Raw genomic sequence first — 25,761 nt, forward strand, 5'->3', positions numbered from 1 at the left:
GATAAGAGATTCTGTGCATATACCCAATCTATTCCTCTCATGATTTTGTGCACCTCTTAAGATCACCCCTCATCCTCCTGTGCTCCAAGGAATAGGGACCCAGCCTACTCAACCTCTCCCTATAGCTCAGACCCTCTAGTCCTGGCAACATCCTTGTAAATCTTCTCTGAACCCTTTCAAGCTTGACAATATCTTTCCTATAACATGGTGCCCAGCACTGAACACAATGCTCTAAATGCGGTCTCACCAACATCTTATACAACTGCAACATGACCTCCCAATTTGCCAAAGGCTTCCTTGCCACTTTCAAACCCATGAATGATATGGCCCAAAGGACAAAGTGACTATTATAAGACTATATGGTAGATGTTTATGTGAAAATGTATTTTGTGTGTCTTGGTGCTTTTTATTGGTATGACTGTATACGGCAAATCAAATTCTTCGTATGTTGCAAAACATACTTGGCTAATAAAGTATGATTATGATTATGATTATGTTTATGATAATAGTAGTCATCTAACATGTATTTGTATCGGATAAGCTAATGTTGAAACCTTCACTGGTTCAAGAATCAGCTTCAGCATTAGCGACGTTTCCTGTAGGATATTTATTAAATTTCTCAACTTTCATCAGCTCGTTAAAAAAAAAAAATCAAGTTCATGTGACATGCTTAATCTATACAAATACATGTAAGATCTCAAATCAGCCAAATTAGCACAGATTGAAAGTCATTTGAAGAAAAGGTAGAGAATTGGTATGATCTTGATTAGACTGCCTAAAGGTATTGGTGAAGCATATTCAACAGATATTTTCAAAATGGAGTTGGATATATTGAGTCACAGAGTGATACAGTATGGAAACAGGCCCTTCAGCCCAACTTGCCCACACCGGCCAACATGTCCCAGCTACACTAGTCCTACCTGTCTGTGTTTGGCCCATATCCCTGTGAACCTGTCCTATCCATGTACCTGTCCAAATGTTTCTTAAATGTTGCGATACTACCTGCCTCAACTACATCTTCCGGCAGCTCGTTCCTCACATCCACCACCCTCTGTGTGAAAAATTTACCCCTCAGGTTCCCATTAAATCTTTTCCCCCCTCATCTTAAACCTATGTCTTCTGGTTCTTGATTCCCGTAGTCTGGGCAAGAGACTATGTTTGTCTACCTGATCTATTCCTCTCATGATTTTATACACCTCTGTAAGATCACCCTTCATCCTCCTGCGCTCCAAGGAATAGAGTCCTAGCCTGCTCTACCACTCCCTCTAGGTCAGGCCCTTGAGTCCTAGCAACATCCTTGTAAATCTTCTCTGTACCCTTTCCAGCTTGACAACATCTTTCTTATAACATGGTGCACAAAACGGAACACAATACTCTAAATGCGGCCTCACAAATGTCATACAACTGCAAAATGACCTCCCAACTTCTATACTCAATGCTCTGACTAATGAACGTCGATGTTCCAAAAGTCTTTTTGACCTGGTGTATAAACCATGTTATAAGAAAGATGGTGGGTCGTGGGTGTGAGGAACGAGCTGCCGGAAGATGTAGTTGAGGCAGGTAGTATCGCAACATTTAAGGAACATTTCAACAAATTATGTACCTGTATTCCTAGGTCCCTCTGCTCTAAAACACTCACCAGAGCCCTATCATTCACTGCCCGTGTTAGACTTCCCAAAATGCACACCTCACATTTCTCTGTATTAAATTCCATCGACCATTCCTTACCCCAACAGTCCAACAGATCAAGATCCTTCAGCAATTTTTGATAACCAAATACTTGAAAATTTTTAAAAAACAGATTGGAGAGAAAGAATGGGATAGGGAATGGATACAGCCGTGACATGTGTATCTGTGATCTTTTAAAATGTCCTTATGCAATCTTCAACAAAGTGATTTGACCATAATTAAAGAAAAATGAACTTGTCTGGAATGTGCTCAAGTAGAGAATGAGCAAAATTGTTGCAATTCCTAGGACATTTTGCAAACATTTGTGATAGTGCATGAGAAATGCAATTTAAACTGAAACTTTGCAACATTTTATAAAATACTAGGCAGACTGCTTCTGAATTTGCAATAGTTTTTCACTGCACCCTTCCTTCATAAGGACTAGTTCTACCAATATTTTTCATTGCCAGGTAATTTCCTGGACATTATTAAAGTCAACCTATGGGGAGAAATTGAATTAAATGTAATTGAGCTGTAGACAAGACGGGTAGAATTGTGGGAAAGTAAAATTAACACGATGTAAAACAGTCCTTTTGGCTCAACTCGCCTGTGCCAGACAAGCTAGTTGTTTGCACCCAAACATATCCTTCCAAATCTTTTATTTTCTGTACCTGTCCAATTGTCTTTTAAATGTTATTAATTGTGATGATTTGTAAAAGACAGTCTGCTTATTTATTTAGGTGGGGGAGCTGGAAGCAGTTTCAATTCACAATCACTTAGTCATAGAGTGATAGAGTGTGGAAACAGGCCCTTTGGCCCAACTTGCCCACACCAGCCAACATGTCCCAGCTACACTATTCCCACCTGCCAGCAATTAGTCTATATCCCTCAAACCTGTCCTATCCATGTATCTGTCTGTTTCCTAAACTTCGGGATAGTTCCTGACTCAACTATCTCCTTTGGCAGCTTGTTCCATACATCCACCACCTTTTGTGTGAAAAAGTTACCCCTCAGATTCCTGTTAAATCTTTTCCCCTTCACCTTAAACCTATGTCCTCTGGTCCTCAATTCACCTACTCTGGGCAAGAGACTCTGTTAATCTACCCAATCTATTCCTCTCATGATCTTATACACCTCAAAACGATCACCCCTCTTCTTCCTGCACTCCAAGGAATAGAGTCCCAGCCTACTCAACCTCTCCCAAAAGCTCAGGCCCTCTAGTCCTGGCAACATCCTCTGTACCCTTTCCAACATCTTTCCTATAACACGGTGCCCAGAACTGAAGACAATACTCTAACTGTGGCCTCACCAACGTCTTATACAACTGCAACATGACCTCCCAACAGCCATACTTAATACTCAGGCTGATGAAAGCCAATCTGCCAAAAGCCTTTTTGACCACCTGATCTACCTGCGACTCCAGCTTCAGGGAACTATGCACCTGCACTCCTAAATGGAATTTATGAACTTTCTGATATTGTTTGCCTTTTATTTTGATATTGTTTGCCTTTTGGTATTCTTTTCTATGCAATTTAAATGCTTCCTATAATCTTATCCCACAGGTGCCCTTTCAAAGTTGACTTGCATTAGAATCCAGGAGTTCTACCGAACACACTGAAACACCTATTTACCATTTTATCCTCTAGATTCAGGTGGTCTGATAGTGGGTAGATTGCAATAATCAGCACCTGGAATGCAAGGGAAATTCCAATGATTGTTCCAGCAAAAAGTTGTGAATTTATGTTTAGTTGGGAATTAAATGTTGGGAATTTATAATTTCACATTCAAATACAAGATCAATTCTAAGGAATGAATATCACACTGTAGTCCATCAGTGGACCTCAGGGGCTAGATCTTAGTTCAGAGAAGAGGAAGGAGAATAGGAGTCACTGAGGGTGTGGGTACATGATGATTTTGGATTGAGAGGCGGTGATGCCCACGACAGTGGTTGCCAATCTTTGCTTCTGCTCGATCACATTGTAAAATCCTGACAATTATCTGTCCGTGAAACCCTCCTGTGGCTGTGGTGGAACTAAAACCATCAGCATGTAAATATTGTCAAATGCACCGGATAGTAACTGATTGATTCTTATCTTTCTACCCGTACTATTAAAACTATGTATGCCAGGGCATATGTGAGAGACATGTTTACTTGTTATCTATTGTTGAAGTTGTAAAAATAAGTTGGAATGGCTTTTCTATCATGCAAGTCTGGGTGGAATTGTTTCTTGGCATTTCCATTTCATTTTACCCTGGGGTCATGTCTAGGTTAGCTTGCTGACTCATTTTCTTCCTGCTCTAATTCGTGTGGGAACTCATTTGGCGATATGCACTGCAATCGGGCCAAATTGCGTGGGCTGTTATTGAGAACAGTAATGAGATGAGAGGTATTTTGTTACCAGCACGATTAAAGTGCTTCATTCCATACAATCTTTACACTGCAAAAGCTCTTTAGGGTTACATCCGATTATGAAAGCAATTTTTTGCACTTTGTGGATCTCACTTTGTACCTCGAGATTGCAGCTGCTGAAATTAATAATATCTCATCTACAGATATGCATTTCCCCATTACAATTGAAAAACATTGGAGGAGGATAAGAACGTAACAAAGAAAAGCAGGAAAAGGCATCCATCACTTGGAACCTGCTCTGTTATTCATTATGGCAAATCTACCATCTCAATATTTGCTTTTCTGTGCAAAACCCAGATCCCTTAATTTCCTAATTATCCAGAAATCTATCCTTCTCTATTTTAAACTAAGCCCAAGCCTGAGACCCATCTGTACTCCATGCCAGAGATTTCAACATATTCACCGCCATCTGCATCGAGACATTTCTCCTCAAAAACATAGTCCTTATTCTGTTAACTTTCATTTCAGGTCTCCTCAGCTCTGTGAAACCACCTTCCTGCATCCAATATGTCAAAGCCTGCAATAAATTTGTATGTTTCAGTATCTCCTCCCATTCCTCTAAATTTTAGAGAATGTAGGCCTGATGTGCCCAATCTCTCCTCGTATATCAACAACCTACTAATGACCTACCAATCCTGGAAGCACCTACTGAATAGGTCTCTACATAATAATCACATCCTTCCTCAGGTGAAAAACCCTCAGGGGCAGATTGAACGCTGGTTTAATAGAATGTGGCATTCATGGTCCTCTGTTCTGCCCACCAAAAAATGACGCACACACAACTTACGACCAATTCCAAATAATTCAATTAATCGATGCAAAATGAGTAGGGATTTTTCATAACATCTCTTCAGGAACTCTGGCCTCCCTAATCAGTTCAAGAGAGATCAAAGAGTAAAGGTTTGCCTGTGATAAAATGTATTCTCGGATTCAGTGGATTATAATCCTTGTGTAAACTATTAGAACCGATGAAGTGAGATTGCTATTGCATGGGCCGTTAATCAACTCAAATCATTAGGTGACAAATTATATAGCTGGTTAAGGTTAGAATTCCCTACCTGACAACTTTCGGAGCATTAATATCCACATGAAGAGCCTCACAACGTCACCTCCTACAAAACAGCAACTTTATGCTTTAAAATTACACAATGGCTTAAAGATGGAGAGAAGCCATACAAACATTCAGCTACTTCCTCATCTCTGGTAGAAGATGGATTCATACATCATTCATTTTTAATGGATTCGTAACTGCTTAAATGGTTCCTCTAGGCACTGGCACTATTGTTACAGCCCCCACATTCTGGCTAAACCTAATCCACATGTCTGTACAGCTTCCAGGTCATCCCTTTGCTCATGAGGAAAATGCATCATCAATATCAGCACACTTTACGCACGGTGAGAATAGAGGTGGGAATAAGACCTCTTATTACATTAACCTGTCGACACACGGGCCCATTCTTTTTTATCTGCAATGGCCAAACAACTTTGTTCACTGGAATAGCAAGAGTCTGTCACCATCTATTTTCCAAAAGCATGAATGAGCCATTTCATGGAAGAATGTTAGCTGAACAACAGTATGTGATGGACGCCTGAATGTCAGGTCTATCGGTTTAAGACTAACTTGGTGGGTCAAAAAAAAAGTCTCTATTGCTGTCAATTTCAAATCATTCATGGTTTCATCAACTTAGGCCCTTTAAAAAAAACCACATGTCCTGCATTTAAGCTGCCACCAACTGTACCCTTACAAACCTGCCAGCTCAGTAGATTAGAAGACTCCCATTGCTTGTGGATGTTTATTTCTAGCCTTGGTGTAAATTAATTGAAGGGGTACTAAAACAATGGGAGGTTGAGGATAATGGCAGTAGGTGGGAAAAGAGTGGGAAAATAAAAATACACATTCTGTAGTTTAAAATATGTTAATAATGCAAGACAATTATATATGATTAATCGGATTTATTTCCTAGCATCAGCATATCCAAGGCATTATCTCATTTTAATTAATTACAATGAAAAAACTAGACATTAGAATATAATTTAGCTTAAACATGCTTGAAAGAGTGCATTTCTGTTGAATCAAAGTACAACAAATTTTAAAATAACCATCAACCACACACAAAAAACACCAAATAGGCTTTTTTTCCTCTATAAAATATCTGTCTCATTTACTTTCTCTCTAGCATAAAACAAAATATACTCTTCCCAAATGTAAAAATGCAACCCTATAAACAGTGTTTTAGGAAACCATTTGCTTGGGGAAAATGATGAGATTTTCAGGAAGTGCACTCAGAAAAGGTACTCGGCTGTTTCATCAATATAATTGATTCCATCGCAAGGTTTGGATTAACTTTCTAATAATGATTTTACGTCTATTCATTAATTTCTTGGATGAAACAGCCTAGCCCCGCCTACAACAGAACCAAGATGACAGACAAGCTCCAATTGATCTGTGTAAGGTAACAATTGTGCCAATAACATGTCAGTTAAATGTTTGCATCCAATCTGCAGGTGCATAACCATTTCTTCACTGCGCAGTCAGGATCCCCATATTTCAGGATTTTTGGATTTCATTGTCAGAAAAATCGATATATTAATTACACCAATACCGTGCCTGTACAGGAAGACCAGACAATAAAAGCTCTGACTAAAGGCTCCCTAGGTCGGGGCATTCCAAGACTTCCAACACATGGGCTGGACTTTGGACTGGTTGTGTTTTCTGTGGGTTTTTTAAAAATTGCACTAAAATTGTGGTGACTGTGCATTTATGGTTGTGTAAAAGAATTTCACTGTGCTGTGCATACGTGACAATAAAGAGCCATTGAACTTTAATCCTCTCTCTTCCCCCAAAATGACCACAATTAAGCTCAGGGAATAAAGTGCGACAGAATACTTAACTGAACTTAACCTCATACTTAACTCTACAATCGATACTTAATTGAATGGAAATAGCCACAGCCATACTTTAGAAGCTTAAGAATATACGTTGAAATACTTGAGATCAATGCCCGTTCATTAATAATGATTGCAGCAGGATCTTGATCGATTGGCCAGGTGGCTGAAGAATGGTTATTGGAATTTAATACAGCAAAATGTGAGGTGGTGCATTTTGGGAAGTCTAACGTGGGCAGGACCTACACAGTGAATGGTAGGGCTCTGGAGAGTGTTGTAGAGCAGAGGGGTCTAGGAGTGCAGGTACATGGTTCCTTGAAGGTTGAGTTGCAGGTAGATAAGGGGGTCAAAAAGGCTTTTTTGGCACATTTGGCCTCATCAGTTAGAGTATTGAGTATAGAAGTTGGGAGGTTATGGTGCAGTTGTATCAGACATTGGTGAGACCGCATTTAGAGTATTGTGTTCAATTCTGGGCACCATGTTATAGAAAAGATGTTGTCAAGCTCGAAGGGATACAGAGAAGATTTACGAGGATGTTGCCAGGACCGGTTTAATGGGATATAGACCAAACGCAAGCAGGTGGGACTCGCATAGCTGGGACATGTTGGCTGGCGTGGGCAAGTTGGGCCTAATGGCCTGTTTCTACGCTGTACAACTCTATGACTCTATTGGGGAATTATATCTATTTCCATTCTACAGCTGCAAGACATAGGGCAGCACTGTGGCGCAGTAGTAGAGTTGCTGCCTTACACTGCTTGTGTTGTATTTTGTATATTAGTTTGTTACATTGTAACTGCTGTAATCATTATTAGCCATTTAAATTTAACAGCGTAGGCATTCTTTATACTTTAGTACATTGCAACTGTCTGTAACCTTGTTACATTTGGATGAAAGATAATGGTGGCGAGATAAGGAAAGACAGAGGCCTTGGGGTGATGGATGGATGTGAGGGATGGACTAGCAGGGAAATAAGGGAGGCGAAGTATGAAGGGATGTGAGCATTGAGATAAGGATAAATTACTGAATGGGATTTAATGGTGGCGGGACAGACGGGTGGCTGCAAAGAAATGAATGACTGAAGAAAGGAGTGTGGGTATGAGGTAATGTAAAGAAGATAAGGTTTGGAATAATCCTATAAACATAGACTGCCCGATGTACTAAGTGGGCAGTCTGGTGGTTGGCTTCCTGATTGTTCCAGCCGTTGTTTGCAAATAAAGGCTTTTAACTTCTCGAAGAATTCTCCGTGTCGCCTGTCTTAATTTCGAGGATCAGGGAACCACAACACTTGCAGCGCCAGAGACCCGGGTTCGATCCCGACTACGGGTGCTGTCTGTACTTTCTCCCCGTGACCGCATGGGTATTCTCCGAGATCTTCGGTTTCCTCCCACACTCCAAAGACATACAGGTTTGTAGGTTAATTGGCTTGGTTAAAGTGTAAATTGTCCCTAGTGTGTGTCAGATCATGTTAATGTGCGGAGAACGCCGGTCAGCACGGATTCGGTGGCTTGAAGGTTTTTTTTCCGTGCTGTATCTCTAAACTAAACTAAAAATGCAATGCAAGTTTAGTAAAATTATATTTACAGACATTACCAAAATAATAGTTGCTATTCTGCAGAACTCTGGTGAGGAAACTGATGATCGATCAACACTAAATGTGGAGCCAACTATGGCATGAAGTATTTGAGGCAAATATCAATGATATTTAAAGAGTAGCAAACACAAGGAATAAAAATGAATAAAATAATATGTTGAATATGATGTAGGAATGAAGAAAAGGTAAAGGACTCTGGAACAAAACATTATACCAGCACCATCAATAGTTAAGTTGTTTCCAGGTTGGGAATGGAATGTGATTACACAAGGTGTCTTTTGTGAATCTTATTTGAATCTCACACCTAAACAGTTATAAAATAAAACTACCTGAAACTAAACGCAGCCAGATTATGACGTTAAACCAAAAAATCAGTAACATTATGTAAGTTTCATTCCTCTCCGAACATGAAATCGGACAATATATAAGGGTTTAGCACAATTACAGTAGATATTTAATTTTAAGTCAGGTTTGAATATGGTCAGTTTCTGCCTCATTGTTTTCAAGTGCAGGACACAAATATTGGGAAAAACGATATCCCAATTGTCAATTTTTCCCTAATCCACAGGATCAGATATTTTTAATGGTTAATAGTACAACAGCCGATGCACACGTACATGTACATGAACTTTCATCCAGGGAATGATATTCACTGGTCTAACATGAATAAAAATTCTCCATAACCCTTTTAAAGGTACATAATCTGTTTAAAAGATACTCATAAGTATGGCTGAAAATAATTTCTCTTATTGCATTATCTTATCACAGTCTACAACTTATTGCCTTTTACTTATTCTTTATCCCAGATGAACACCAATGGCAGGTCCTTCATTCTTTCTTGATAAATTTTGTCAAACCTCTCAGATTGAGCTACTGTGAAATTATTTTTCCAGTCGCCAACTGTCCCTGAAAGGAAAAATGTGAAGAATCATGTCAAAAGTGAACTCAAAACTGAGAAATTGAGGGAAGAAAATAATTCAGCAAAATACCAAGCAATGAAAACAGCAAATACTGAAACATTTGAACAACAGGTCAGAGAGCATTATGGAAACAGTTTATGTTTTCAATTCCAGGTATCTTCGTCAGAACTGGGAAAGAATAAAGGCTGTTTTTCAACAAAAGTCCCCCGTTCTGAAATGTTAATTCTGTTTCTTTTTGCACACATGCTATCCGACCTGTTGAATATTTGTAGCAATTTCTTTATTTCAAACTTCCTGCATCTGCTGATCAGAGAGTCATAGAGTCACAGAGCGATACAGTGTGGAAACAGGCCCTTCGGCCCAACTTGCCCTGATCGGACATGTCCCAGCTACACTAGTCCCACCTGCCTGCATTTGATCCATATCCCTCCAAACCTGTCCCATTCATGTAGTCATAGAGCTTGACATCATGGAACCAGGCCCTTTGGCCCACTTTGTCGATGCCAACCAAGGTGGCATTCTGGGCCAGTCCCAATTGCCAGCATTTGACCTGTTTCCTTCTAAACCCTTTCTATCCATATATCTGTCCACATGTTCTGAAAGTCATAATTGCATCCACGTTTATAGCTTCCTCTTGCAGCTCGTTCCAGATATGGACTACCTTCTGAGAGAAAAAGTTGCCCGAGGTCGCTCTTAAATATTTCCTCTCTCACCTTAAGCTAACGTCCTTTACTTTCTACACTGGGAGAAAAAGAATGCAAGCATTCACTTTATCCACATCCCTCATGATTTTAGAATATAGCACATAGACCTGTATAGCAAGCACAAGAACAGGCCCTTCTGCCTACAATGTCTGCAATGAACATGATGTCAAGACTATCAATTGTCGACCCTCACATAACCCATATCCCTTCATTCCCTGCGTATCCATTATCCTCTGCGTGAAAAAACCTGCCCTTTAATCTTTGCCCCTCTCACCTCAAAGCTATGCCCTTTGATTTTTCCATCCGGAGAAAATGATTCTGACCATCTCCCTATCTATGCCTCTCATACTGTTATATACTTCTATCAGGTCTCCCCACACATCCACGGCATTCCAGAGAATACAATCCAAGTTTGTCCAGCCTCCCCCTGTAGCTAATACCCCCTTATCCAGGTATCATTCTCGTCAACCTGCTCTGCACTCTTTCCAAAACCTCCACATCCTTCCTGTAATGGAGTGACCAGAACTGCACACAATACTCCAACTGTGGCCTAACCAAAATCCTATAAAGCTGCATTATTCTACCTGACTCTTATACTCAATTCCCGATCCAGAGGTAACATCCAATTTCTACACATCTTACTCCCACGGGCTCCTACTTCTGCAATAAGTCCTCATTTATATCCTAAATGTGTTCAAAGCCTGAAGTAAATGATTTCTCAAGACACTTTTGGAACCAAAATGGACCAAACCAATATTATCTCAGACATTTTCCAGGTACTCTTTGGCATGGGGCTTCACCAAAGTTGTTTCTCATTTTGCCATTTGGCAATGCAAAACAGAAGCAGTTTGAATGGACTGTTACTTTTTGGAAATCTGACAAAGTTTACGTTGCATCGGTGGGATTTAGGCAAATCTTGTAAATGTAGAAACAAAAACTGTAAGGTTGAAAAATCTTATAGTTGTACGAGGAGTTACCTTGGAATGGAAATGCCACATGGTGGATACCAGGTCTTGGTGTTAGTCCCCCCCATGATACGAATTTTCATTATCGACTTGGATTCATTAACTCTAAAGCAAATTGTTCAGATTTACAGATGATTCCCTTTTAGGATAGGTACTAGAATCAAAACTGGCATTAAGAGATGATAAATGGGGCAGAATTCAATGGGAGCAAAGGTAAGGTACCAGATGAGATGGAGAAATAGGCAGTTTGTGTTTTCCATGATGCTTCCATTGAAGCTGGAAGACACCTTGGAGTTCTCAAAATCTAAATAGTTAATTTCTTCATGAAAGCAAATTCATGATGCAGTACTTTGCTCTCCAGACCACAAGGCTTATAAGCCAACCCTAGTTACAGAGAGAAAGGAGATATTCAAGCACAGAAAGCAGCAAGTGTCAAGAGAATCAAGAGGGTTTAATCGCCATATGTACCAACAACAGAATAATGAAATTCTTACTTGTTGCAGCTTAACAGGCCTGTAAATACAACATATATCATCAATATAATACATTGATAACCATAAGACAGGTAACATTAATAGTATAAAACCAAAGTTCATAGTGCAACCAAAGAAACAGTTCATAGATGATCATAGTTACAGAGATTAGTGCTGTGTGGTGTTCACAAAATCAATGGTTGCTGGGAAGAAGCTATTTTTGAACCTGATGGTCACAGATTTAGGCTCCAGTATCTTCCCGATTGTAGTAAAGAAATGCGAGTGAGGCAAGGGTGATGGGAACTTTGGTGATATTGGCTGCTTTTTTAGCAATGCCTCCTACAGATAGATCCCTTCAATAGAGGGGAGATCAGTACCTGTGATGGACCAGGCAATGCCTACCAGTCTCAGTAGTCATTCCCGGGTATTTGAGTTGCCAAACCAGGCTATGATGCAACCTGTTAGTAGTGTCTCTCCCGTGCACCTGCAGAGGTTCAATGGAATATTGGCTGACATACCAAATTTTCTCAATCTTCAATGGAAGTAGAGATATTGATGAGCTTTGTGATTGCATCAATGTGCTGGGCCCAGTGGGGATCTTCAGATATATACATGCACAGGATCTTAAAGTTGTTGACTCTCTCCATTGCCATCCCCTCAATGAAGATAGTTTTGTGGCTCCCCATCCTTCTCCTTCTCCAGTCAACAATCGGTTCCATGATCTTGCTCATTTTGAGAGCAAAATTGTTGTTCTGGAACTATTCAATCAGATTACCAATCTCTCTCCTGTACTTTGGACATCATTACTCATTATTTGTCCAACAACGATGGTGTCATCCCCAAATTTAAAGTTGACATTGGCGCTGTGCTTTGGTTTATGTTCATGGATATAGAGAGTTTAGTTTTTTGCTATTAATTATTAGCTAATACAGCTATTAACATTATTAGACTCACCCCCGAAGCAAGCCCTTCAGCCCAACTAGTCCAAGATGCCCCCATATAAGCCGGTCCCAATTGCCCGTATTTGGTCCATATTCCTCTAAACCTTTCCTATCCATGTATCTGCCCGTGTGTCTTTTAAATGTTATTGTTGTACCTGCCTCAACCACCTCCTTTGACAGCTCATTCCATATACCCACCGCCTTCGTATTCTGCATCGTTGGGGTCTGAGTCTCAGAGAAAGACTGGAGGAAGGTAGGATTTACAGGCTTGGAATGAGATGGTGAAGAACAATTGTAATTGTGGGGGCCATTCACCCAATCTATGCGCTGCCTGATTTGTCTTTCCATTCACCAAGATTTTTTTTTAAAAGGCCTTAATGCAGAAATAGTGGCAGATCCATTTCTTCTCAGTTCCCACTAGGCAGGGATGATTGTAAAATTAACTTAAGTCATCTCCTTGAGGTGTATAACACAGTAAACAATCAGGAAAATGTATTGAACAAATACACAAAAACATATGAGCAACACCCAAAATTAACGTGCAAAGTGGTGTGGTAAATATAGTCTGAAGAAGGGTCTTGGCCCAAAACATCACCCATTCCTTCTCTCCTAAATGCTGCCTGACCTGCTGAGTTACTCTATTTGTGATACCTTAAACTGCTAGTATAAGAAAATAACTGCAGATGCTGGTACAAATCGAAGGTATTTATTCACAAAATGCTGGAGTAACTCAGCAGGTCAGGCAGCATCTCAGGAGAGAAGGAATGGGTGACGTTTCGGGTCGAGACACTTCTTCAGACTGATGTCAGGGGGGCGGGACAAAGGTATCCTTCCTTTGTCCCGCCCCCCTGACATCAGTCTGAAGAAGGGTCTCGACCCGAAACGTCACCAATTCCTTCTCTCCTGACATAACAAATACTAAGCACTCATAATTGCTGAAATCTAAGAGCAGGGGTCCCTGGATTATGGAAGACCTGATTTATGGAAATCCAACTTCACACAAATTCTTCCAGAGATTTTTAAAGAATTTTTCAAGATAGGAAAGTTAGTTACAGAAATGCAAACTAGTTATTTAATGCATTTATTAAGAATATAGTTCTAGTGCATCAGTCAATGAAAGGAAGCATGCAGGTACAGCAGGCAGTGAAGAAAGCCAATGGAATGTTGGCCTTCGTAACAAGAGGAGTTGAGTATAGGAGCAAAGAGGTCCTTCTACAGTTGTACCGGGCCCTGGTGAGACCGCACCTGGAGTACTGTGTGCAGTTTTGGTCTCCAAATTTGAGGAAGGATATTCTTGCTATGGAGGGCGTGCAGCGTAGGTTCACTAGGTTAATTCCCGGAATGGCGGGACTGTCGTATGTTGAAAGGCTGGAGCGATTGGGCTTGTATACACTGGAATTTAGAAGGATGAGGGGGGATCTTATTGAAACATATAAGATAATTAGGGGATTGGACACATTAGAGGCAGATAACATGTTCCCAATGTTAGGGGAGTCCAGAACAAGGGGCCACAGTTTGAGAATAAGGGGTAGGCCATTTAGAACGGAGATGAGGAAGAACTTTTTCAGTCAGAGGGTGGTGAAGGTGTGGAATTCTCTGCCTCAGAAGGCAGTGGAGGCCAGTTCGTTGGATGCTTTCAAGAGAGAGCTGGATAGAGCTCTTGAGGATAGCGGAGTGAGGGGGTATGGGGAGAAGGCAGGAACGGGGTACTGATTGAGTGATCAGCCATGATCGCATTGAATGGCGGTGCTGGCTCGAAGGGCTGAATGGCCTACTCCTGCACCTATTGTCTATTGTCTATTGTCTATCTAATGAAGTGAAAGAATTATGCCAAGTGTATGCAGAATGATGTGAAACCAGAGAAAACGGATGACAACATGATGAGGTACTTGACGGAAATGATGAGGTACTTGATGAGGAAAACAATGTAACACATCAGAAGCTTTGGGCAGTGGGATTTTAATCTTGGCATTGAACGATATTGTTTTTAAATCAGCTTATGGACAATTCTCAGGAATGGAAACCCAGTGTAACCTGTGGACTGTCTGCAAAGTAGGTGCAGGGGGAGAATTAAACATGTAATTAAGAATAAAGTAGAAGGGCAAAGAGGGCAAATTAAATATACCTATTTGCAGGTAAAATCAAGGTGAAATACAATGTGTTTATTAAATGTGCACAGGGAATGTGTACCACACAAAAGGGAAAGGGGAAAGATTATTAGAATTCAAAAAAATGGATTACCCATTAAATAATGAAATATTTAAACGGCACGGTGGCGCAGCGATAAAGTTGCTGCCTTACAGCGAATGCAGCGCCGGAGACTCAGGTTCGAACCTGTCTGGTGCTGTCTGTACGGAGTTTGTACGTTCTCCCCGAGACCTGCGTGGGTTTTCTCCAAGAGCTTTGGTTTCCTCCCAACATACAGGTTTGTAGGTTAATTGGCTGGGCAAATGTAAAAAATTGTCCCTAGTGGGTGTAGGATAGTGTTAATGTGCGAGGATCGCTGGGCGGCGCGGACCCGGTGGGACGAAGGGCCTGTTTTTGCGCTGTATCTCTAAATCTAAATCTAAATCTATTTTGAATTCATTCATAATACATTTATTTCATAATTTATTCCCAATTTGTTGGATCGGGAGCCTTCTTCGATCACATGCTGGAGATGTGGAATACATTATTTAGCTTTGTAGGAATTCCCTATCATTCACGAATTTCTGCAACCTCTGAACTAAAGTTCAGTGTCACCGGACCATAGGAAGATGTGAAACAACAATGGAGGGTGTGGAAAATAGTTTGTTGAATAATGCTTTGCAACGGCTGAATAGGCAGGGTTCTCGGAACAAATGAAACTGAATTGAAATTCCATTCATGAAAGTATACAAAAGTCAAAGGTCCATAGGGAGGATCTATTTTACTTGGCAGAAAATCAGTAATTAATGGACAGAGATTTAATATGATTGCTAAATGAACTAGGTGAAAAGAAATATCACCCAAGAGTAATGTGGGTTTGGAACTCCCTGTTTCACAGGGTGGTGGAAAGGTTACCACGTGTAAAAAGTAGCTTGATGAACAATTAAATCACCAATACCTACAAAACCACAGATTGGGAGCAGGGGATTGGGAATGACACAAAGAGCTCCATTTGTTGCTGGCACGACCATTGAGTAGAATGGCCCTTTCGATGTCAGAAACTCCAGAGATCCATTCATTTAACATTCTTCCTACTTTTAGACATGTTCCAACAGAGAAAAATGCAATATGTGGAATCATCAATTGTGAATTATAAAAGTTGTGCAAAGTACCTTTACGAAGAAATGACCCCCCTGGGGATTTTTTAGGAATTCCTTCATAGTTAGCCATTGGATCCTTTTTCATAGTATCAAACGAGCTGTGTTTCATCACGCTGTCAAGTTTTTCGTCATCCAACTGTCTTCCAACAAAGTTGCAAATTTTTTGTATTGTTGCTCTGAGATCCTGCCAATATAGATGTAGCTTGAGTAGCAACAGCTTCTGTGATACTCCCTAAAGTAATACCTTCTATGCTATTCACCAATTAACATGTAAGTAATGAATCATTCTAGAATATTACTATGGGTATGTTATGTCAGTATTAATATATTCTGTTATTTCTAGGTTCTGAGGGCGTGCAGCGTAGGTTTACTAGGTTAATTCCCGGAATGGCGGGACTGTCATATGTTGAAAGACTAGAGCGACTAGGTTTGTATACATTGGAATTTAGAAGGATGAGAGGGGATCTTATCGAAACGTATAAGAGTATTAAGGGGTTGGACATGTTAGAGGCAGGAAACATGTTCCCAACGTTGGGGGAGTCCAGAACCAGGGGCCACAGTTTAAGAATAAGGGGTAGGCCATTTAGAACAGAGATGAGGAAAAACTTTTTTAGTCAGAGAGTTGTGAATCTGTGGAATTCTCTGCCTCAGAAGGCAGTGGAGGCCAATTCTCTGAATACATTCAAGAGAGAGCTAGATAGAGCTCTTAAGGATAGTGGAGTCAGGGGGTATGGGGAGAAAGCAGGAACGGGGTACTGATTGAGAATGATCAGCCATGATCACATTGAATGGCGGTGCTGGCTCGAAGGGCCGAATGGCCTACTCCTGCACCTATTGTCTATTGTCTATTGATTTGATGCTTCTTATTTCATCCCTCTCCTCTATCACTCTTCCATCTGCCATAAACAGATGAGGGTGACACAAAGGCTTGATTGGTTGGGCAGGTGGGTTGGGAAATGGTTAATGAACTTTTATACAGATAAGTGCGAGGTTCATAAGTTCATAAGTTGTAGGAGCAGAATTAGGCCATTCAGCCCATCAAGTCCACTCCACCATTCAATAATGGCTGATCCATCGTTCCCTCTCATCCCCAATTTCCTGCCTTCACCCCATAACCCCTGACACCCGAATTCATCAAGAATCTGTCATTCTCCATTGACGACCTCCACAGCTGTCTGTAGCAATGAATTCCACAGATTCACCACCCTCTGACTAAAGAAATTCCTTTGAGAAGTCAGGGCAAGTCAGGGCAAGACCCACACAGTACATGGCAGGGCTCTGGGAAGTGTTATAGAGCTGAGGGATCTAGGAGTGCAGGTACATAGTGAATCGAGAACCAGAGGACATAGGTTTAAGATGAGGGGGAAAGGATTTAATAGGAACCTGAGGGGCATTTTTTTCATATAAAGGGTGGTGGGTATATGGAATTAACTGCTGGAGGAAGTAGTTAAGGCAGGTAATATCAAAATATTTAAAAGACATTTGGACAGGTACATGGACAGGATAAGTTTGGAAGTATATGGTCCAAATGCAAGCAGTTTGGACTAGTGTAGATGGGGCATGTTGGGCAATATTGTACCGGATTAGAAGAAATGCAAGTGAATTGCTGCTTGACCTGGAAAGACTGTTAAAGCCCTGAATGGTGGTAAAGAAAGAAAAGAATAGGACGTGTTACATCACCTGTGTATGCAAGGTAAATGCCATAAGAAAAGGGGGGTTGGTCGAAACAAAACAATCAAGATATTCAATTACTTGAATTATATGCAAGACACAAAATCCTGGAATAACTCAGCAGGTCAGGCAACTGTGGAGGGAATGGAGGCAAAATTTCAGGTTGGGACCCTTGTTCAGACTGACTGTAGTCGAGGGGAGAAAGCCTGAAAAATGGGGGGGCAGGACAAAACCTGGCAGGTGATAGGTGGATACAGGTGAGGGGGCTTTGATTGTTAGGTGGGTGGAGTAAGTGACAAAGGCTAGAGATGAGAAGGTGGCAAAAGAGTGTTTGATAATGAGAGGAGGAGTGAATTATAAAGCCAGAGGGAAGTGGGGAGAGGGCTATGATTGTGTGAGAAATGGGTATGTATTGGATAAGGGAACGCGGGGAAAGAGAGTGGAGGAAGGATGGAGGAATTACTTAGAATTCAGTGTTCCTACCATTAGGTTGTAAACTACCCAAGAGAAATATAAGGTACTGTTCCTCCAGTTTATGTGTGGCCTAAGGCTGTCAATGGAGGCGGCCCAAGACAGAAAGGTCAGTATATGTTACTGCCTACTGTGTAGTTAGTGCAAATAAACACACAATAATATAATACTTCCATAATTGCTATACCTTTTGCATCTCCTCATAGGTTAGGAACAAGAAGTTGAATTCATCCTTATGAGTGCACCAGTCCCTGATATGGTCAAACCAGCAGCTGAATTCCACTATCGGAGAAAGCAAAATTCAGGTTATATTAAATTTGGGCTGCATTAAAATAATATGAGAATGTTACAGTGCTACATTTTCCTAATGGGTTTGCATTTCAAAAAATGGAAGCAAGTACATTTTCTGTGTAAAAAAAGGATATAAAACTGCAGGATATTTTCAATAAACCAACTAAAGTTTTGATCATGATGAATCTGTGCTACTTCACCTTATTGCCCCACGTTATTTATAAGAAATTTAAGAAAAGGGACAAATTTCCATTTGTACTTGTGTAGCCTTACCTAGAACGGGCAGATTATTGGAAAAAGCAAATAGTTTCCTATGAAATAAAACACTCACCACCAACCTTCCAACCGGGTAATGCTTACGAAATGAGTTATTAATTAAATATTTGCACCATCAAAAGTGATAATGCAACCAAAGGTGGCTAATTTCTAAGACCCTGTCATTTTCCTTTCGCAACAATCCTACTACAACTCAACAGGACTAAACAATATTGGCACCAATAAAGGCAGATAACCAGGAACTTTTAAGGACTGCCAGAAAGGAGCGGGGAAAGGTGGACCGAGAGATTTGCAAAACACCTGAAGAATTCTGCTGACGTGTATGTTCCTATTATCTAGATGTAGATTGAGTGGTCAGTATACCCAGCAACTGGCAGTTACATAGAGCTCTAGGGGCTAGTGGAATCAAAGGGATATGGGGAGAAGGTAGGCACAGGTTACTGATTGTGGATGATCAGTCATGATCACAATGAATGGCGGTGCTGGCTCGAAGGACCAAATGGCCTCCTCCTGCACCTATTTTCTATGTTTCTATGAATTCAGGAAGTTTCATGAAGTTCATGCTCCACTATTAGATATGGTATAGAGTCCCATACTCTAGCCTGGTTTCTGCCAACAGAAACTAATGAACAAAGTCACTGCTTCTGCATTTGTGACAAAATCTTGGGGAGAATGTGCACACACCGCCCAGATAGGATTGAATCTGGATCCATGGAACTGTGAGACAGCTATGCTCACAGCTGCACCACCGTTCTGATCAAATATATTCCACAGAAGGAAAATTCAGCCTAGTTAAACTGCCTAACAACATTAGATCTCTAACTCGGAAGCAGTACAAATGTGGTGTCTGATGTTGTCAAGGAGCATCATGGAGGTTAACATTTTTTAATGATATTAAAAATTGTAATGGATAACAGAGAAGATTTTTAGTCATTTTCATTCTTCAGAAATGTTAGGGTTTATATTATTCAGTTCACCTGACGTTTATCTGTCCAATTTATCAACCACTTATTGACAGTTGCACAAACTTCTCTTTTTAGTGAGCTACGTGCTATTTTGCTGCTCAATTATAATTATTGTAAAGTTCTTCCTGTACCATCTTCAGAACTTTAGACTTTTGAGATACAGCGTTGAAACAGGCCCATCGGCCCACCGAGTCCGCGCCAATCAGCGATCACCCCGTACACTAGCACTATCTTACACGTAAGGGATAATTTACAATTTAGAGAAGCCAATTAACCTACAAACCGATACATCTTTAGAGTGTGCGAGGAAACAGGAGCACCCGGGGAAAACCCATGCGGTCACAGGGAGAACATACGAACTCTGTACAGACAGCACCCGTAGTCAGGATTGAACCTGGAGCTCTGGAGCTGTAGGGCAGCAACTCTACCGCTGCGCCACTGTGCCGCCATAGTTTTGAATATGAAAATTGAGTGATCTCAGCAAGAATCACTGCAAAACATTTTTTTTCTTTTTCTCTATTTTTTAAAACTGTCCTAGCAATGTTTCATGCACAACCTTTAATATCTGTGAGCATTAACTTTAAATCATCAACGTTAGGAAGCATTATGAAATTTCATGTAGACGGTCGAGAAATTCTCTTCTTTACCCCCATATTCTGGAGAGAATACACATTTTGTTGGATTCTGTTTTATAAATCAATGCTATCTGATATTCATTACCTTACATGCCACAATATCTGTTAACTTACAGGTGAGCAATAATATACCAGTAGATTATATTATATTAGGTCTCTTCCCCAGGGCGCAGCTCGGCCGCTGGGCCTTCCATCGCCCGGCACGGCTCGGCTGCTGGACTTAACATCGCCGGCGCGGCTCGGCCGCGGGACGTTTCAGTGCCCGGTGCGGCTCGGCCGCGGGGCCGTCCATCGCCCGGTGCGGCTCGGACACGGAACGTTTCAGCGCTCGGTGCGGCGTGGCCACGGGGCCTTCCATCGCCCGGTGCGGCTCGGCCGCTGGACTTAACCGCCGGCGCGGCTCGGCCGCGGGACTTAGCAGCGCCCGGTGCGGCTCGGCCGCGGGGCCTTCCATCGCCCGGCGCGGCTCGGCCGCTGGACTTAACATCGCCGGCGCGGCTCGGCCGCGGGACGTTTCAGTGCCCGGTGCGGCTCGGCCGCGGGGCCTTCCATCCCCTTGCGGGGGCTGTGCGTGTCGGTCGCCTCGGTAGGGGTTGAGCTGCCTGTCCGTGGGCACGGGGGGAAGAGAGTGGAAGTTTTGTTGCCTTCCATCACAGTGAGGGGGTGTTTGGAGTCACTGTGATGGATTTTTGTGTTGGGGTCGTGTGTCTTGTGTTCTTTTCTTTTTTGTTGTGTTTTGCGACTGCTGTAATTTCGTTCGGTACCTGTACCGAATGACAATAAAGTTCTGTATTGTATTGTATTGTATTGTATTGTAATCGGAATGTGTGCAGAATTTGTACAAATCACTCGGTTTTGATTTTGCACCACTTTTCGCTGTTTTGGATCTCATTGCAGATATTTTTCTTTACACAGTCCCTTCCATGCACGCTGGTTTGTCATACCCATTTTTGCAACTTTGCACAATTGCTTTGTCCTCTCACTATCTTTCTAAATGTCACTCACCACTCTCATTATCCCTGTTTAAATATATTAAAACTAAGTTATAATTACGATACGATGCGAAATAACTTTATTTATCCCAGAAGGGAAATTAATTACACAGAAGGATGACGACTGATGAACAAACTAACAATTACAGAAAGCTTACAAAATAATCAGATTTACCTCTGCCATCGATGAATTTTTCAAAGAAGTCAGGAAAACTCTTTGGTGTTTCATACAGGGCAAAATGGTTATGGAAATAATAAGAAGAGACAAGTACATCCTTAGGATTCCGTGCAACATAAATAACCTGCAAGAACCAGAGCATGAAATGCAGAACAACTAAAATTGTACAAAAACATAAAAAATGACAGACTGCATAAATTATATGGTGTAGCAAATTGATTTTGGATAGATCTTAATTAATATTGGCTCATGTGCTAATCAAATAATGGATACTGACTGTCTGGTTATTATTTATGAGCAAATCATCTTTAGTTGCAAATTGCAACAATGACAAAACTGACACTTTGTTCTAACCAATCCAACGTGCTTCATAGAGCTACAGAGTTTTACAGTATGGAAACAGGTCATTCGGCCCATCAGGTCCATGCCGACCAGAGGGCACCCATCTGTACTATTGCCAACTTTCACCACTCGGGCTGTAGCCTTCAATCAGCGATTCTAGTGCTCACTTAGACGCAGCATAAATGTTTAAAATGTTAAAACTAATGTTTCTTAATTTATCACTTGTATTATATCTCATTCATTTTATAGAAACATGTGTCACAGCAAAACTACCTGGACTCCCAAAATGCATCACCTCCCTGATTATCAGAATTTAACTCCATCTGCCATTTCTCAGCCCAATTCACCATAATATTGATATCATCCACACTGTCAAGGACATCATCAATCTTAGTGTCATCTGCGAACTTACTGATCATGCACTTAAATTCACATTCAAATTATTCATATATATTGTAAACAGCCAAGATGCTAGAATTGAATAATGTGAAACGCTATTCATCGCTGGCATCCAATCACAAAAATAATCTTCTTCCATCACTATCATGGTTGCTTCATTTCTGAGAATAAACAAATATTTTCTCCTTCCTTTATCATTTTCACCAATTTCCTCAAGAATCCAAACATGATTCTCTCTCCATATCAGATTTTGACACCAAGGTGAATCCACATTCATTCCCCGCTCTGGTCAGCTTTCAATTCTTTAATCTCTTTGATATCCAAATGGCATGGTAAAAGAGATGAAAATCACCACCCAAGATCGTAAACACAGGGTCTGTATTTCAAAAGCATTTTTGCTCTCAAACTAAAATCATGAACAAATCTAAATCAGCAGGCATCCTTTAAATTGTGCACTCCACCACAATCTGAGGCAAAATATCATCTCTTTACTCAGCAACTACACCACAACAAAAGAAATTCATAGAGCCATCAAATTAAAACCTGCGATTTTCCTTTGTGGAGGGATGATTCAATTAATAAAAAGCAGCTTATATCCAACAGTTGTACACCATGCATATTTTGACAAATATTCACTTCTTATACATTATGCATATTTTGATAAATGTTAAGCCTTAAATGATATAGATTTAAAGTCATTCTTCAAAGTGTTATTTAGAGTCATAGAGTCGTAAAGTGACACAGGATGGAAACAGACCCTTTGGCCCAACTTGCCCACACCGGCCAACATGTCCCAGCTACACTGTCAAACTATTTCTTAAAAGTTGGGATTGTCCCTGCCTCAACTACCCCCTTTGTGTGAAAAAGTTACACATCAAATTCCTATTAAATCTTTTCCCCTTCACCTTAAACCTTGGTCTTCTGGTCCTTGATTGCCCTACTCTGGGCAAGAGACTCTGTTACTCTACCCGATCTATTCCTCTCATGATTTTATACACTTCTTTAATATCAACCCTCACTCTCCTGCTCTCCAAGGAATAGATTCCCGGCCTACTCAACCTCTCCCTATAGCTCAGACACTCTAGTCCTGGCAACATCCTTGTAAATCTTCTCTGTACCCTTTCCAGCTTGACAACATCTTTCCTATAACATGGTGCCCAGAACTGAACACAATTCTCTAAATGTGGTTTCACCTACATCCTATACAACTGCAACATAACCTCCCAACTTCTATACTCAGTACTCTGACTGATGAAGGCCAATGAGCCAAAAGCCTTTTTGACCACCATATCTATCTGTGACTCAACCTTCAAGGAACCATGCACCTGCACTCCAAGATCCCTCTGCTCTACAACACTCCCCAGAGCCATTCACTGTGTAGGTCCTGCCCATGTCAGACTTCCCAAAATGCAACACCTCATATTTCTCTGTATTAAATTCCATCAACCATTCCTCAGCCCAACTGGCCGATCGATCAAGATCCTGCTGCAATTTTTCAGAACCATTCTCACAATCTGCAAAACCACCCACTTTTGCATCATCTGAAAAATTGCTAATCTTGCCGTGTATGTTCTCATCCAAATCATTGATATAGATGACAAACAGTAACGGGCCCAGCACCGAACCCTGAGGCACACCACTAGTCACAGGCCTCCAGTCCGAGAAGCAACCCTCCACCATGACCCTCTGCTTCCTTCCATGGAGCCAATTTTCAATCCATTCAGCTATCGCTCCTTGGATCCCATGCGATTTAACTTTCCAGAGCAGCCTACCATGAAAAATCTTGTCGAGGTTTGTGGGTTTTTTTGCAAGTATTCATAATTGCCAATGCTGTGATGGTTCCATAATAGTATTACTATCAAGGTATAACATGCCTCCTGATACTTTACATTATATATTGAAACAGGATTGGTTAGTTTTCTGATTGGATGACATACATTTGTCATTTGCATGTATTAAATATCTATTATGTATAGAAAAATCAGAAATAGGGTTTCTAAAAGGAATTTCTTTAAAGGGAGTTATTGGCATGAATTCCAGAGCTCAGAGATATGATAGGGAATGCCTTTAGTTGGCGGCGTGATTAAAAATTAGGCATGTTTGTCCAATAAAATTTAGTTTGATTTAAAAAAAAATCTTACTTTTCCCTTCTTTCTCTTCAAAGCTTTAGGAACGAGATGGTAGGGCAAATGTGTGACATTCAGTCGAGGTGATGGGCGTGCCGTGAAATTTGAGTTTGGCACCTCAATCCAAGGAGCACGTTGTATTGTTGGTTTACTCTGAACATCATCCAGATCACCATCAGCGTAAATTAAACTCAATATTTGTTGCATCCATATGGTACCTGGTGTGAAGAAAAGAGTAGTGAAGGAAAAAGACACACAATGTTGCTCATATTACAACTTACACCGAATGATGGCAACACTAGCTTCCATAAAGAGAATCAAAAAAGCTGTAGAAGCTGGAAATCTGAAATAAGCACTAATAAATGCTGATAAAGCTAAACAGATCAGGCAGCATCCCTGGAAAAGTGCTACAACTAACATCTTGTCAGGTATACAAGCGGAGCCAAATTCTTCCCCCAGAAACAGCAGAAAGACTAAAGCACCCCTTGCTCTACCCCAAGCTCCATTCCCTTTGCACAGATTTCATCCAACAACTTGCCAACTACTTGAGGCCAAACCAGTTTGTGTGTAACCTTGAGTAATTTATGACAGAAGTGCCAATGGACTACTTTCTCATTCCATATCAATGCTATATCTATAACATCAAATTCCAGCCCTGCCTCAGCTTATCAGCTGAAGAAACACATACTGTTCTAACGCATTCTTGGCCCCCCTCATTCTAATCTCTAAACGCGCGTGTGAGCAAACTCACTTCTAAAGCACTTCTGTGCTTGCCAACTTACATGGGCTGCTGGTAATACAAATTCTCAATTTTAAAATCTTTGTTCTAGTTTTCAAAATCTCTTGTTCCTACATTTCCGCACACAAATTCTGGTTTCTGGTCACTCAGATTTCATTTGACCATCTCATTTCAGGAACTCCCTCCTTAAACTTTTCTATTTTTCTCTTTTTAAGTCTTAACTATTTGACCAAGTTTTTGACCATCTATCTCAATTTCTGAAATGATATGATGATTTTTGTTTTGATAATGTTCTTGTAAAATTATCAACTCTTGTTGCCTCAAAACCTTTGATCCAAAAGCAATAGAGTTGCTGCCTTACAGCGCCAGAGACCCTGGTTCTATCCTGACAATGGGTGCTTGTCTGCACGGTGTTTGTACGTTCTCCCCGTGTCCTGCGTGGGTTTTCTCCGGGAGCTCCGGTTTCCTCCCACACGCCAAAGACGTACAGGTTTGTAAGTTAATTGGCTTGGTATAATTGTAAGTTGTCCCTAATGTGTAGGATCGTGTAAGCATGCAGGGATCGCTGGTCGGAGCGGACTCAGTGAGCCGAAGGGCCTGTTTCTGCACTGTATTAGGGGCGTGGCTGTGTTCTGCAGCTGCGGCTCACCGGCAGTCTCTCCGTTTTTTTTGTTGTGTTTTTTTGTCATTGTCGATGTTAAATGTACGTTTTGTTTTATTTTTAATTCTGTGTATGTAGGGGGGTGGTGGGGGGGTTGGGGGAAACCTTTTTTAAATCTCCTCCTCAACGGAGATGCGACCTTTACCGTGTCGTATCTCCGTTCGCGCAAC

At 41.0% G+C, this 25,761-nt stretch overlaps 1 protein-coding gene across 4 annotated transcripts in view; it reads right to left on the minus strand.

The window, feature by feature from the left end:
* Nucleotides 1-25,761, minus strand: part of LOC144593695 (amine sulfotransferase-like) — a 79,357-nt gene that overhangs the window by 14,307 nt on the left and 39,289 nt on the right. For 2 of the 4 annotated variants that reach the window (XM_078399650.1, XM_078399649.1), the window contains exons 3-7: nt 24,207-24,409; nt 21,322-21,448; nt 18,175-18,269; nt 15,858-16,029; nt 6,043-9,461 (exon numbers count right to left, since the gene is read on the minus strand). In XM_078399650.1, coding sequence (XP_078255776.1) covers nt 9,346-9,461; nt 15,858-16,029; nt 18,175-18,269; nt 21,322-21,448; nt 24,207-24,409 — 713 coding nt within the window. In that variant the 3' untranslated portion in view covers nt 6,043-9,345. Of the gene's footprint in view, nt 1-6,042; nt 9,462-15,857; nt 16,030-18,174; nt 18,270-21,321; nt 21,449-24,206; nt 24,410-25,761 lie in introns of those variants that run through there. The other 2 variants (XM_078399651.1, XM_078399652.1) reach the window with 2 other exon arrangements.

Source organism: Rhinoraja longicauda, chromosome 5, assembly GCF_053455715.1.
Source record: "Rhinoraja longicauda isolate Sanriku21f chromosome 5, sRhiLon1.1, whole genome shotgun sequence".
Lineage (NCBI taxonomy): Eukaryota > Metazoa > Chordata > Chondrichthyes > Rajiformes > Arhynchobatidae > Rhinoraja > Rhinoraja longicauda.